The sequence below is a fragment of the Cebus imitator genome, unplaced genomic scaffold (genome assembly GCF_001604975.1).
Source record: "Cebus imitator isolate Cc_AM_T3 unplaced genomic scaffold, Cebus_imitator-1.0 Scaffold420, whole genome shotgun sequence".
Classification (NCBI taxonomy): Eukaryota; Metazoa; Chordata; class Mammalia; order Primates; family Cebidae; genus Cebus; species Cebus imitator.
In genome coordinates, this window is record NW_016107735.1 from 1,891,960 (window position 1) to 1,903,156 (window position 11,197).

Consider the following 11,197-nt stretch of genomic DNA (forward strand, 5'->3'; position numbering starts at 1 on the left):
AATGTTTAGATTTGCTTTTAAAAATTATAGGAATTTTCTTTCTTTCTTTCTTTCTTTCTTTCTTTCTTTCTTTCTTTCTTTCTTTTCTTTTCTTTCTTTCTTTCCTTTCCTTTCCTTTCCTTTTCTTCTTTTCTTTTCTTTTCTTTTCTTTTCTTTTCTTTTCTTTTCTTTTTTCTTTTCTTTTCTTTTCAGGATCTCCTGTTGCCTAGGCTGGAGTGCAGTGGCACAATCAGAGCTCACTGCAGCATTGAATTCCTGGGCTCAAGTGATCCTCCTGCCTCAGCCTCCAGGCCCGCCACCACACCCAGCAAATTGCCTTCAATTTTTTATAGAGACGGGCTAACTATGTTGCCCAGGCAGATCTCAAACTCCTGGCCTCAAGTGATCCTCCAGCCTTGGCCCCCCAAAACGCTGGGACTATAGGCATGAGCCTGTACACCTAGCCAGTAATCTTTTTTAAATAAAGAAGAAATATTTCCCTTACCATCAAGTGAGATAATATTTATTTAAGTAGTTTATAATCTCCGAACCACAACACATTGGTGCCTTGTTGTCATTTATGTCTGCTCCAAAATGGCATCATATGGCATCATAAAGCACTCTCAGAGCCCTGCTTTCTACTGGGACACCTGTGTGGTGCCCACAGGTAGCTGATCTCACCAGCCACACACCATCCAATTCTGTACCATACACGCTTGGCCCCTGTACCCATACACAAAGAGCATTTCGGGATAGGCTTGCTTCAGTACCTTGCTCAGCTGTATTCTCTCTTGTCTCTGCAGTTCTGAATGACATCATCTCAACCATGTTCAATAGAAAGTTTATGGAGGAATTATTCAAACCCCAAGAGCTCTACTCCAAGAAGGCCCTGAGGACTATCTATGAGCGCCTGGCCCATGCCTCCATTATGAAACTGAACCAGGCCAGCATGGATAAGGTGAGCAGACAGCTGCCTTTGTCATTTTGGTTGCATTTTTTGTAGCTTTTGTGGTTGCCCATTGCCTGGGCTCACAGAAGATGACGTATGCAGTGGTTCCATGCAAGAAATAAGCATGTGTAAATACTAGTAGTTGTTGAATTTTGGAGTTGGGAAAGACCTCAGAAGTCATCCACAACCACCTCTGTGTTGTTTATGTCATTCCAGCTGCCCAAAGAGAGTGCTGGGTTTTATTTGTTTTTGAGACAGGGTCTCACTCTGTTATACAGGCTGGAGTGCAGTGGTGTACTCATCGCTCACTGTAGCCTTGATCTACCAGGCTCAAGCAGTTCTCCTGCCTCAGACTCCCAAGTAGCTGGGACTACCGGCACATGCCACCACACTGGCTAATTTTTTAATTTTTGTAGAGACAGGGTCTCACTTTGTTGCCAAGACTGGTCTTGAACTCCTGGGCTCAAGCGATCCTCCTGCCTCAGTCTCCCAAAGTGCTAGGATTACAGGTGTGAGCCACTGCATCTAGACAAGAGTGCTGGCTTTTATGCCCGTATTTATGAACCCCAGGAACACATCCCTTAACACAATAAAAGCACTCAACCCTGGCTGGGCATGGTAGCTCACACCTGTAATCCCAGCACTTTGGGAGGCCTGAGGCAGGCAGATCACTTGAGGTCAGCAGTTTGAGACCAGCCTGGCCAACATGGTGAAACCCCATTTCTACTAAAAATACAAAACTTTGCTGGGCATGGTGGTGGGCGCCTGTAATCTCAGCTACTCGGGAGGCTGAGGCACAAGAATCACTTGAACCCAGGAGGCAGAGGTTGCAATGAGACGAGATCACGCCACTGCACTCCAGCCTGGGTGACAGAGTAGGACTTTGTCTCAAAAATAAATAAATAAAAAGTTTTTAAAAAAAACACTCAACCCTAAAACTTTAATTCTGCCTCATTCCTCACAAATATCAGCTCTACAATGCAGAAACCAAATATTTTTTAGAGCAAGTTAAAAAACAGTCTTTACTCATAATGTGAACTCTATTTCTTTGGGAAACAAATTATTGGAATGCTCTGATTCTTTAATAATTCCTTCAAGAATATATCTACCTCTGAATAATAATAATTCTATATAAATGGCAAGGGACAGATAAGTCTGTTTGGAAGAATTCTAAATGATTTATGCATATACTCTGCCCTGAGGGAGGGAGAGTGTAACTCCCCCACTACTTAGGTGGGGGCTGCACTTCAAAGAGTATGGTATGGGAAGGAGGGAAGAAATAGTTAGCTTTACAGTAGAGAAACTTGATAAACTACCCCAACCAGATGGTCAAGGTCAACATCAACAGTGATGAGTCATGTTGCCAGTATGTACCCTGCCATGATGTGATGCAAATGGTGCTTCACTTCTGTGGTCTTCCTCCCCGAAACTCAGAACCCCAGTCTAACCGTAAGAAAAACATCACACAAATACTGTCAGGCAGTCGTGCTTACAAAATACCTGACCAGTACTCAAAACTGTCGAGGTCACCAAAATCAAGGAAAGTCAGAGAAACTGTCACAGCCAAGAGGAGCCCAAGGACACATGACAACGGAATATAATGTGGTGTTCCAAAAAAAAAATCCCTGGCTGGGATTTTGGAACAGAAATAGAATGTTAGGGGGAAAATAATAAAATCTTTAAAGTTTGGTTTTTAGTTAATTTAAAATATAATAAGAATTCCTTTATAGCTTCCTCTATTACATGAATGAGGACTACCAGGCACGGCATCTTGTGGCTCTAATTACAGCGCTTTGGGATTGAGGTCAGGAATTTAAGACCAGCGTGGGCAACACAGCAAGATCCAATCTCTACAAAAAAAATTTTAAAAGGCTGGGTGCAGTGGCTTATGCCAGTAATCCCCACACTTTGGGAGGCCAAGGCAGGAGGATCGTTTGAGCCCAGGAGTTCGAGACCAGCCTTGGCAATATAGCAAGACCCTGTCTCTAAAAAAATAGAAAGAAAAAAATTTTTAAATCATGATGACTGATGGTGGGAGTTAGATTTGCAGAATTAGCACTTACTTATTACTAGTACTTAGAAGACTCAGGGAGACAGACTGCCTTTAACTGTGCCCTCTTACCTCTTGCCACTTACCTTTGGGAAGTTACTTTACCTCTCTGAGCCTCCATTTTCTCATCTGTAAAATGGGGATAATAAATGCTACTTCATCAATTATTGGGAGGATTAAGTGAGAAACATACCTAGGCCTGGCATGTAGCTGTTCAATAAATATTAATTATCTTTTCAGTTCTGCTTGCTATTCTCTCTCTGCCTTTAAAATTTTAGAGACTGAGCACAGTAGCTCACACCTGTAATCCCAGCTCTTTGGGAGCCCCAGGTGGAAGGATCACTTGAGCCCAGGAGTTCAAGACCAGCCCGGGCAACATAGCAAAAACCCATCTCTAATATTTTTTAACATATTTTACAAAACTATAGTGAGACTTCATCTCTACTAAAAATTTAAAGAACTCACTGGGCACAGTGGCACACAGCTGCAGTCCCAGCTACTCAAGAGGTGAGACGGGAAGACAGCTTGAGCAGGGGAGGCTGAGGCTTCAGTGAGCTGTGTTCACGCCTCTGTACTCCAGCCTGGGTAACAGAGTGAGATCCCCATGTCAGAAAGAAAGAAAGAAAAGAAAAGGAAGTTTAAATTTCCATAGTGGAAGGACACAGAACTTAAAATAAAAAAAAAGTGAGTTCAAGCCGTAGCTCTACCAGTTACTAGCTGTGAGACCCGATTTACTGAAATACTCTGAACTGTCATTCCTTCATCTTATAGCTGTTTTTATCCTTTATTTCTAGCATGGTGTCCTATATACGAGCACTTAATGTTTGAAAATGATGGCAGAGAGTCTCAAATCTGTATCTCCAGTATTGTACTTTCCCCACCCCCATGCACACACACCAGGCTATTCCTGTTTTCTCGGGGGGGGGGGGTTATTTTATTTTATTTTTTTGAGAGAGAGTCTTGCTCTGTCACCCAGGCTGGAGTGCAGTGGCACTAACTCAGCTCACTGCAACATCCACCTCCCGGGCTCAAGTGATTCTCCTGCCTCAGCCTCCCTAGTAGCTGGGATTACAGGCATGCACCACCACACCTTGCTAATTTTTGTATTTTTAGTAGAGATGGAGTTTCACCATGTTGGCCAGGCTGGTCTCAAACTCCTGACTTAGTGATCTACCCGCCTCAGCCCCTCAAAGTGCTGGGATTACAGGCGTGAGCCACCACGCCTGGCCGACTGTTCTGGTTGTATGCCACCTTCTTTTTTTTTTTTTTTTTTTTTAAATAAAAGATGGGGCTTCACCATGATGGCCAGGCTGGTCTTGAACTCCTGGCCTCAGGTGATCCACCTACCTCAGCCTCCCAAAGTGCTAGGATTACAGGCGTGAGCCACTGCGCCCGGCTGTGTGCCACCTTCTAAGTGGAAATGTGTGGTGGTATTAGGAGAAATGGGATGATGTAGAGGGATCCTGGCACGTGCCTTAGAATCTGATAGTCTTGAGGTCAAATATCATTCTGCATTTACCAGCAATGTGAAATTAGGCAAGTTTCCTCATTTTTAAACTGGGCTAATACCTAACTCATAGAGTTCTTGTGAAAAATAAATGAGATCAAATGAGATAATATATATACATGTGCTTGGCACGACACTCAAATTGTAGTTGTTTATAGTTTCAGTCCTGCCCCAGACATGTCCGTAAGTTAACTGTCCATCTTCTCTCCTTGCTCCTCCACTCCCACATCCCCCAGATGTTCTTTCCTCCATCAACAGCATCATTCCGACCAGGCGCAGTGGCTCACGCCTGTAATCCCAGCACTTTAGGAGGCTGAGGCAGGCAGATCCCAAGGTCAAGTGATCGAGACCATCCTGGCCAACATGAAACCCCGTCTCCACTAAAAATACAAAAATTAGCTGGGTGTGGTGGCTCATGCCTGTAGTCCCAATTACTCAGGACGCTGAGGCAGGAGAATCACTTGAACCCCAGAAACAGAAGTTGCAGTAAGCCGAGATCATGCCACTGTACTGCAGCCTGGGAAACAGAGTGAGACTCATCTCAAAATAATAATAATACTAATACTAATAATAGCATAATTCCTCCCCATCAGCACTAGGCTGAAAAGGCTGCAGTCCTTCTGGACCACCCTGATCATCATCCCCCAAATCAAGGCAGTCACCGCCTACTGACAGCTTTTCCTTCTACATGTGGGATGATCCTTTCTCTGACTCTCCATTCCCACTATCTTTTTTCCAGTCCTTAAGTCTGTATTACTCCAACAGCATTTCTTTCATTCCTGCCATCAGTAGATAATTATTGTAATCCTTTTAGAAGCCAGGTGCTAGCTATTCTCCCTAACCCATCTCTCCCTTCCCTCACATCTCATGGTTGCCAGACCTCATTCAGGCACCACTGTGATCATGTCAGCTCGGAAAACTAACCCCTAACTTCTACCACATCTAGTCAAAATTGTTTTGCCTCTCTCTCTAAAACCTTTATTCTGTTTTTAATAATTCAGCTTTTAGTATATATATAGGAGGTCTATGCACAGGTTTGTTACATGGGTATATTGTGTGATGCTGAGGTCAGGGGTGCAACTGAGCCCATCAGTCAGGTAATCAGCATAGTCCCCAGTAGTTCTTTTTTCAGTCCTTGACCCCTCCCTCCTTCCCTCCCCATTCTTGTGGTCCCAGTTTCCATTGTTGCCATCTTTATTTGCCATACTTACCCAACTTTATTACCTGCCATCCTCAACACAAACCGTCCTCAGGCCATTCTCCTCTTTCTCCCAGAAAAATAACACACTCATTGCTACCTCCAGGCCCTCACATGTACGTTTCCCTCAACTGGAATGCCTTTCCTCCGCCCTCAGCTGGTTGAAACCCTGCAGCCGCCTCAAGGGCTATGTAAGGCCACGTGTGCCACGAAGCCTGTCTTCACCACATTGGTCCCCACCAGTTCCTCCCTTCTGATCTTTCATTGGTGGTCATACACACCTATGTGGAGAGGGCTTGTTGATATCCACACAGTTCATCACTTGAAGTGATTCTTACACAGCTATAGAACTCTATACTTGCCACTTGCACACATATTGCCTCATATATTCCTCTCAGCACCTCTGCAACATTGGGAAATTGGAGAGTATTTTTTTACAGATGAGAAAACTCAGGCCCAAAGTTAAGAAACTTGGTCAAGGTCATACAATAAGTTAGGAGGAAAGGGGTTCTTGAATTTGCATTTTCTTTCTCCAGTTCCAGTGCTCAGTTTGGGACTCCACTGCTACTGATATTATTTCATATGTATCCCATTAGCAATACACATCAGGTGACTGGAAATCCTGGTTTGCACAGGAATGTGCTGGCTTACTCCTGTTGTCCTGGCTTAATTCTTATTATTATTTTTTTTTTGAGACGGAGTCACACACTGTCACCCAGGCTGGAGTGCAGTGGTGCGATCTCAGTTTACTGCAAACTCTGCTGCCCGAGTTCAAGCAGTTCTCTTGCCTCAGCCTCCCAAGTAGCTGGGATTGCAGGTGCCTGCCACCTCATCCAGCTAAGTTTTGTAGTTTTAGTAGAGATGGGGTTTCACCATCTTGGCCAGGCTGGTCTTGAACTCCTGACCTCATGATCACCCCCCCTTAGCCTCCCAAAGTTCTGGGATTACAGGAATGAGCCACCATGCCCAGCCCTGGCTTAATTCTTAATAGCACCTGCTTTGACTCTCAGAAGTGTCTTGGTTTGGGTGATAAGTGATATGGTTACCCAAGCTGCATGGCAAGCCCAGAGTTGGTTTTCAGTAAATCCTTGACTGAATCACTGTTTGGAGATTCTCAAACGTGATTTTTATCCCATTTCTTTTGCTTGTGTGTGGGGTTAGCAGCTCTATGACCTGATGACTATGGCTTTCAAATATCAAGTATTGCTGTGTCCCCGACCCAAGGATGTGCTGCTGGTCACTTTCAATCATTTAGATACCATCAAGGGATTCATCCGAGACTCCCCAACCATCCTGCAGCAAGTGGACGAGACTTTCCGGCAGCTGATAGAAGTAAGAGTGCCATCAGTTTCTTGCCCCTCAGCCCCAGTCCTTTTTTTCATCCCTCTGTTAAGAACAGGAAGATTCTATGACACAAAGAACAGGATGAGGAATGGCAAAGCCTGCCACTGTCCCAGAATGTTCTGAAAATCTATCTGTGTCCATTTTGGTAATGTAATAGGGATCATCATCTTACACCCTCTTAACTGTTGCCTTCACAGTTGAAAAAGCAATCATACAGAGCATACCCATTTTCTCCTCACTTCTCTGAAAGGGAGTTGGTGGTGGATGTTCTGCTAAATCTTGGGGAACAGCCTCTCCAGGTCTGTGGAAAATGGGAGAGAGGAAGCATACCCTTGCTCAGGTGTGGGTAACAAACTTTGTCACCCTAGTGAGGGAGCACTGCTGGTCTCCCTGCTGCTCCTCCTGCCCAGCAGCCCAGTCCTCTCCTTGCCTATCTGGCTCCCATCCCTGAGCACCCACCCGCCCCACCTGTGCGTATTACTCATCCCTCTTTGAAAGTGAAGTTCTACTTTCTGCTTGCCTTTGGCAGATATATGGTGGTCTTTCTGCAGGGGAGTTCCAGCTGATCCGGCAGACGCTCCTCATCTTCTTCCAAGACCTGCACATCCGAGTAAGTCAATGGGCAGCCCCAGGAACACCCAGGAGCTGCTGTACCAGAAAAACAACCCTGGCAGTCATCAGGGCAGACAAGCACAGAGATTTTGACCAGTTAGTGATGTCCTCAGGGTTTGCCTCCCTAATGATAAAGATATTGATAATAAATCTCAGCAGTTTTTAAATGGACCAAGGAAGACAGTGATGCTGCCATTCTTTTCTGATTACCTTGTGAGTTTCTTTGAAATGTGGTTTATTGTGTTACTTCTCCAGAGGAAATGTGCTTTCAAGTCACCAGCCTGATCTCAACTGCAAAACTGTTTCTTGAGCTTAAATTCTCCTTGACCGCTCCAGTATCTGACACTGTCAGGAGGCTGCCCCTACTCCATGGAACTCTCACCTTTCCAGGTCTTTCATGGTTCCGTACCATCCTGGCCCTCCCTTCCCTTCCCTCTCCCATCTCAATGCCTTTTACTCCTTCCTCTCTCTCCACCTGTCTCCAAACCTTCCTCCTGTCTCTACCCACTTCCTGCTAATTAGGGGTCTCCTTCCTCGCCCTGTTGTCTACCAACCTCCCTGCCTGTGCCTCCTGAGTCTAACCTCTAGTCTACCCTGGCCCCACCCCTGCCTTCCAGACCCACATCTCCACCACCTTGCTGCTAAAACTTCCCACCAGGATGCCCACCAGTGCCTACAACTTGATGTCTGTAGCTAAACTAATCTCCACAGTTCAGGTGCTGCCCTGACTTTCTCATTTCTTTTGAGGGCACCACCACCATTCTCCCACGCACTTGGCCCAGAATCAATGTCACCTTTGATTCCCCTTCCCTGATCTTCATCCAATTGCTTCTAAGACCCATAGAGTTGGCCAGGTGTGGTGGCTCATGCCTGTAATCCCAGCACTTTGGGAGGCCAAGGTGAGTGGATCACCTGAGATCAGGAGTTCAAGACAAGCCTGGCTAACGTGGTAAAACCCCATCTCTACTAACATACAAAAATGGCCAGGCAAGGTGGCTCACACCTGTAATCCCAGCAGTTTGGGAGGCCGAGGAGGGTGGATCACCCGAGGGCAGGAATTCAAGACCAGCCCTGTCAAGATGGTGAAACGCTGTCTCTAAAAAAATAAAAATGAGCTGGGTGTGGTGGTAGGTGCTTGCAGTCCCAGCTACTTGGGAGGCTGAGGCAGGAGAATTGCTTGAACCCAGGAGGTGGAGGTTGCAGTGAGCCAGGATCACGCTGCTGCACTCCAGCATGGGTGACAGAGCGAGACTCCATCTCAACATAAAAAAGACCTATAGATTTGGCCTTGTGAATATCCATACCTTCTTTTCCTTTTTTTTGAGACAGTGTCTTACTGTGTTTCCCAGGCTGGTCCCTAACTCTTGGGCTCAAGTGATCCTCTTCCCTCAGCCTCTCAAAGTGCTAGGATTACAGGTGTGAGCCACCATGCCCTGGCACTCCTTCCTCTCCATCTCTGTTGCCACCATCCTGGCTCAGGCCCTCATACTCTTGTGGGCTATGCTTCCCAACTGGCCCCCTCTCCTCCTGCCACGACCACATAGCCAGGCAATTCTACACTCAAACTTTTAAAAACACATTTTCTGGCCAGACACAGTGGCTCACGACTATAATCCTAGCACTTTGGGAGGCCAAGGTAGATGGATCACTTGAACCTGGGAGTCTGAGGTCAGCCTGGGCAACATGACAAACCCCATCTCTACCAAAAATACAAAATTAAGTGGGCATGGTGGTGCATGTCTGTACTCCCAGCTATTTGGGAGGCCGAGGTGGGAGGATCACTTGAGCCCAGGAGGTCAAGGCTGCAGTGAGCCAAGATCATGCTACTGTGCCCCAGCCTGGGCTGAGACCCTGTCTCAAAAAACAAACAAACAAATAATAAAAATAAAATAAAAACACATTTCTGTAGCCTGGGTAACATGGTAAAACCCCATCTCTACAAAAACAAAAATTAGCCAGCCATGGTGGCATGCGCCTATAGTCCCAGTTACTTGGGAGGCTGAGATGGGAGGACGGCTGCAATGAGCCTTGATGAATCCAAGATTCAGAGTAGATGTCAGAGTGAGACCCTGTCTCAAAAAAAAAAAAAAAATCTGAGCTTCTGAATTTTGAACGTATCTCTCTTGGACAGGGCTTTGTTTCTTCCCATTATTTAACCACATAATATGGGAAGGATGGTATGATATGGTAAAACAAGCCCAGGCTCTGGTGCCAGACCTGTTTCTCTTTTTTCTTTTTTTTTTTTTGAAACAGGGTCTCACTTTGTCGTCCAGGCTGGAGTACAGTGGCACAGTCATGGCTCACTGCAGCCTCGACCTCCTGGGCTCAAGTGATCTTCTACCTCAGCCTCTTGATTAACTGGGACTACAGGGGCATGGCACCACGCCTGGCCAATTTTTTGTATTTTTTGTAGAGACAGGATCTTCCTATGTTGTCCAGGCTGGTCTTGAAATCCTGGGCTCAAGCGATCCATCTGCCTAGGCCTCCTAAAGTGCTGGGATTACAAGTATGAGCCACTGTGCCCAGCTTCACCTTTCTCTTTGAATCTCAACTCCAGAGCTGGGCATAGTGGTGAGTGCCTGTAGTCTAAACTACTTGGGATATTGAGGCAGGAGGATTACTTGAGCCCAGGAGTTCAAGACCATCCTGGGCAATATAGTGAGACTTTGTCCTTAAAATAAATTTTTGAGACAGAGTCTCACTCTGGAATGCAGTGGCGTGATCTTGGCTCACTGCAACCTCCACCTCTCAGGTTCAAGTGATTCTCCTGCCTCAGCCTCCCAAGCAGCTGGGATTACAGGTGCCTGACACGACACCCAACTAATTTTTGTATTTTTTTTAAATTTTGTATTTTTAATAGAGACGGTGTTTTACCATGTTGGCCAGGATGGTTTCGAACTCCTGACCTCAGGTGATCCACCCACCTCAGCCTCGCCTCCCAAAGTGCTGGGATTACAGGTGTGAGCCACGGTACCCATCCAAAATAAAAATATTTTAATGAAGAAAATGAATAACAACTATAGGACTTGCTCCATGACCTTGGGCAAATAACCCTTAGTTTCTTCATCTGAAAAATGAAAATTATAATAACTAATTTTGTTGGGAGGATTAACAGAAACAGCATACGTAACATATATGTGTTTGTATATATAGAGAGAGTGCTTCTGGAAGCATATGCAAGAAACTGGTCACAGTGTTGCCTTCCAGGAGTGGGGAACTACATGTAAGACAGGAGTAGGAGAGACACCGACTCTTCGTTATGTTTACCTTTTGAGACTTTTGAATTTTGTACCTGGGCAAAATACAATTTTAAAAAAGGAGAAGCAGCCGGGCACGGTCGCTCACGCCTGTAATCCCAGCACTTTGGGAGGCCGAGGCGGGAGGATCACAAGGTCAGGAATTCAAGACCAGCCTGGCCAACATGGTGAAACCCCATCTCTACTAAAAAAAATACAAAAATTAGCCGGGTGTGTGGTGGCAGATGCCTGTAATTCCAGCTACTCGGGAGGCTGAGGCAGAGAATTGCTTGAACCCAAGAGGCAGAGGTTGCAGTGAGCC

General features: G+C 45.7%; 1 protein-coding gene across 1 annotated transcript in view; it reads left to right on the forward strand.

Moving 5' to 3' along the window:
* OSCP1 (organic solute carrier partner 1) overlaps positions 1–11,197 on the forward strand; it is a 33,130-nt gene that overhangs the window by 11,925 nt on the left and 10,008 nt on the right. The window contains exons 3-6 of the mRNA XM_037731793.1: positions 783–937; positions 6,848–7,015; positions 7,557–7,797; positions 8,228–8,355. Of these exons, the coding sequence (XP_037587721.1) occupies positions 783–937; positions 6,848–7,015; positions 7,557–7,797; positions 8,228–8,355 (692 nt within the window). The remainder of the gene's footprint in view (positions 1–782; positions 938–6,847; positions 7,016–7,556; positions 7,798–8,227; positions 8,356–11,197) is intronic.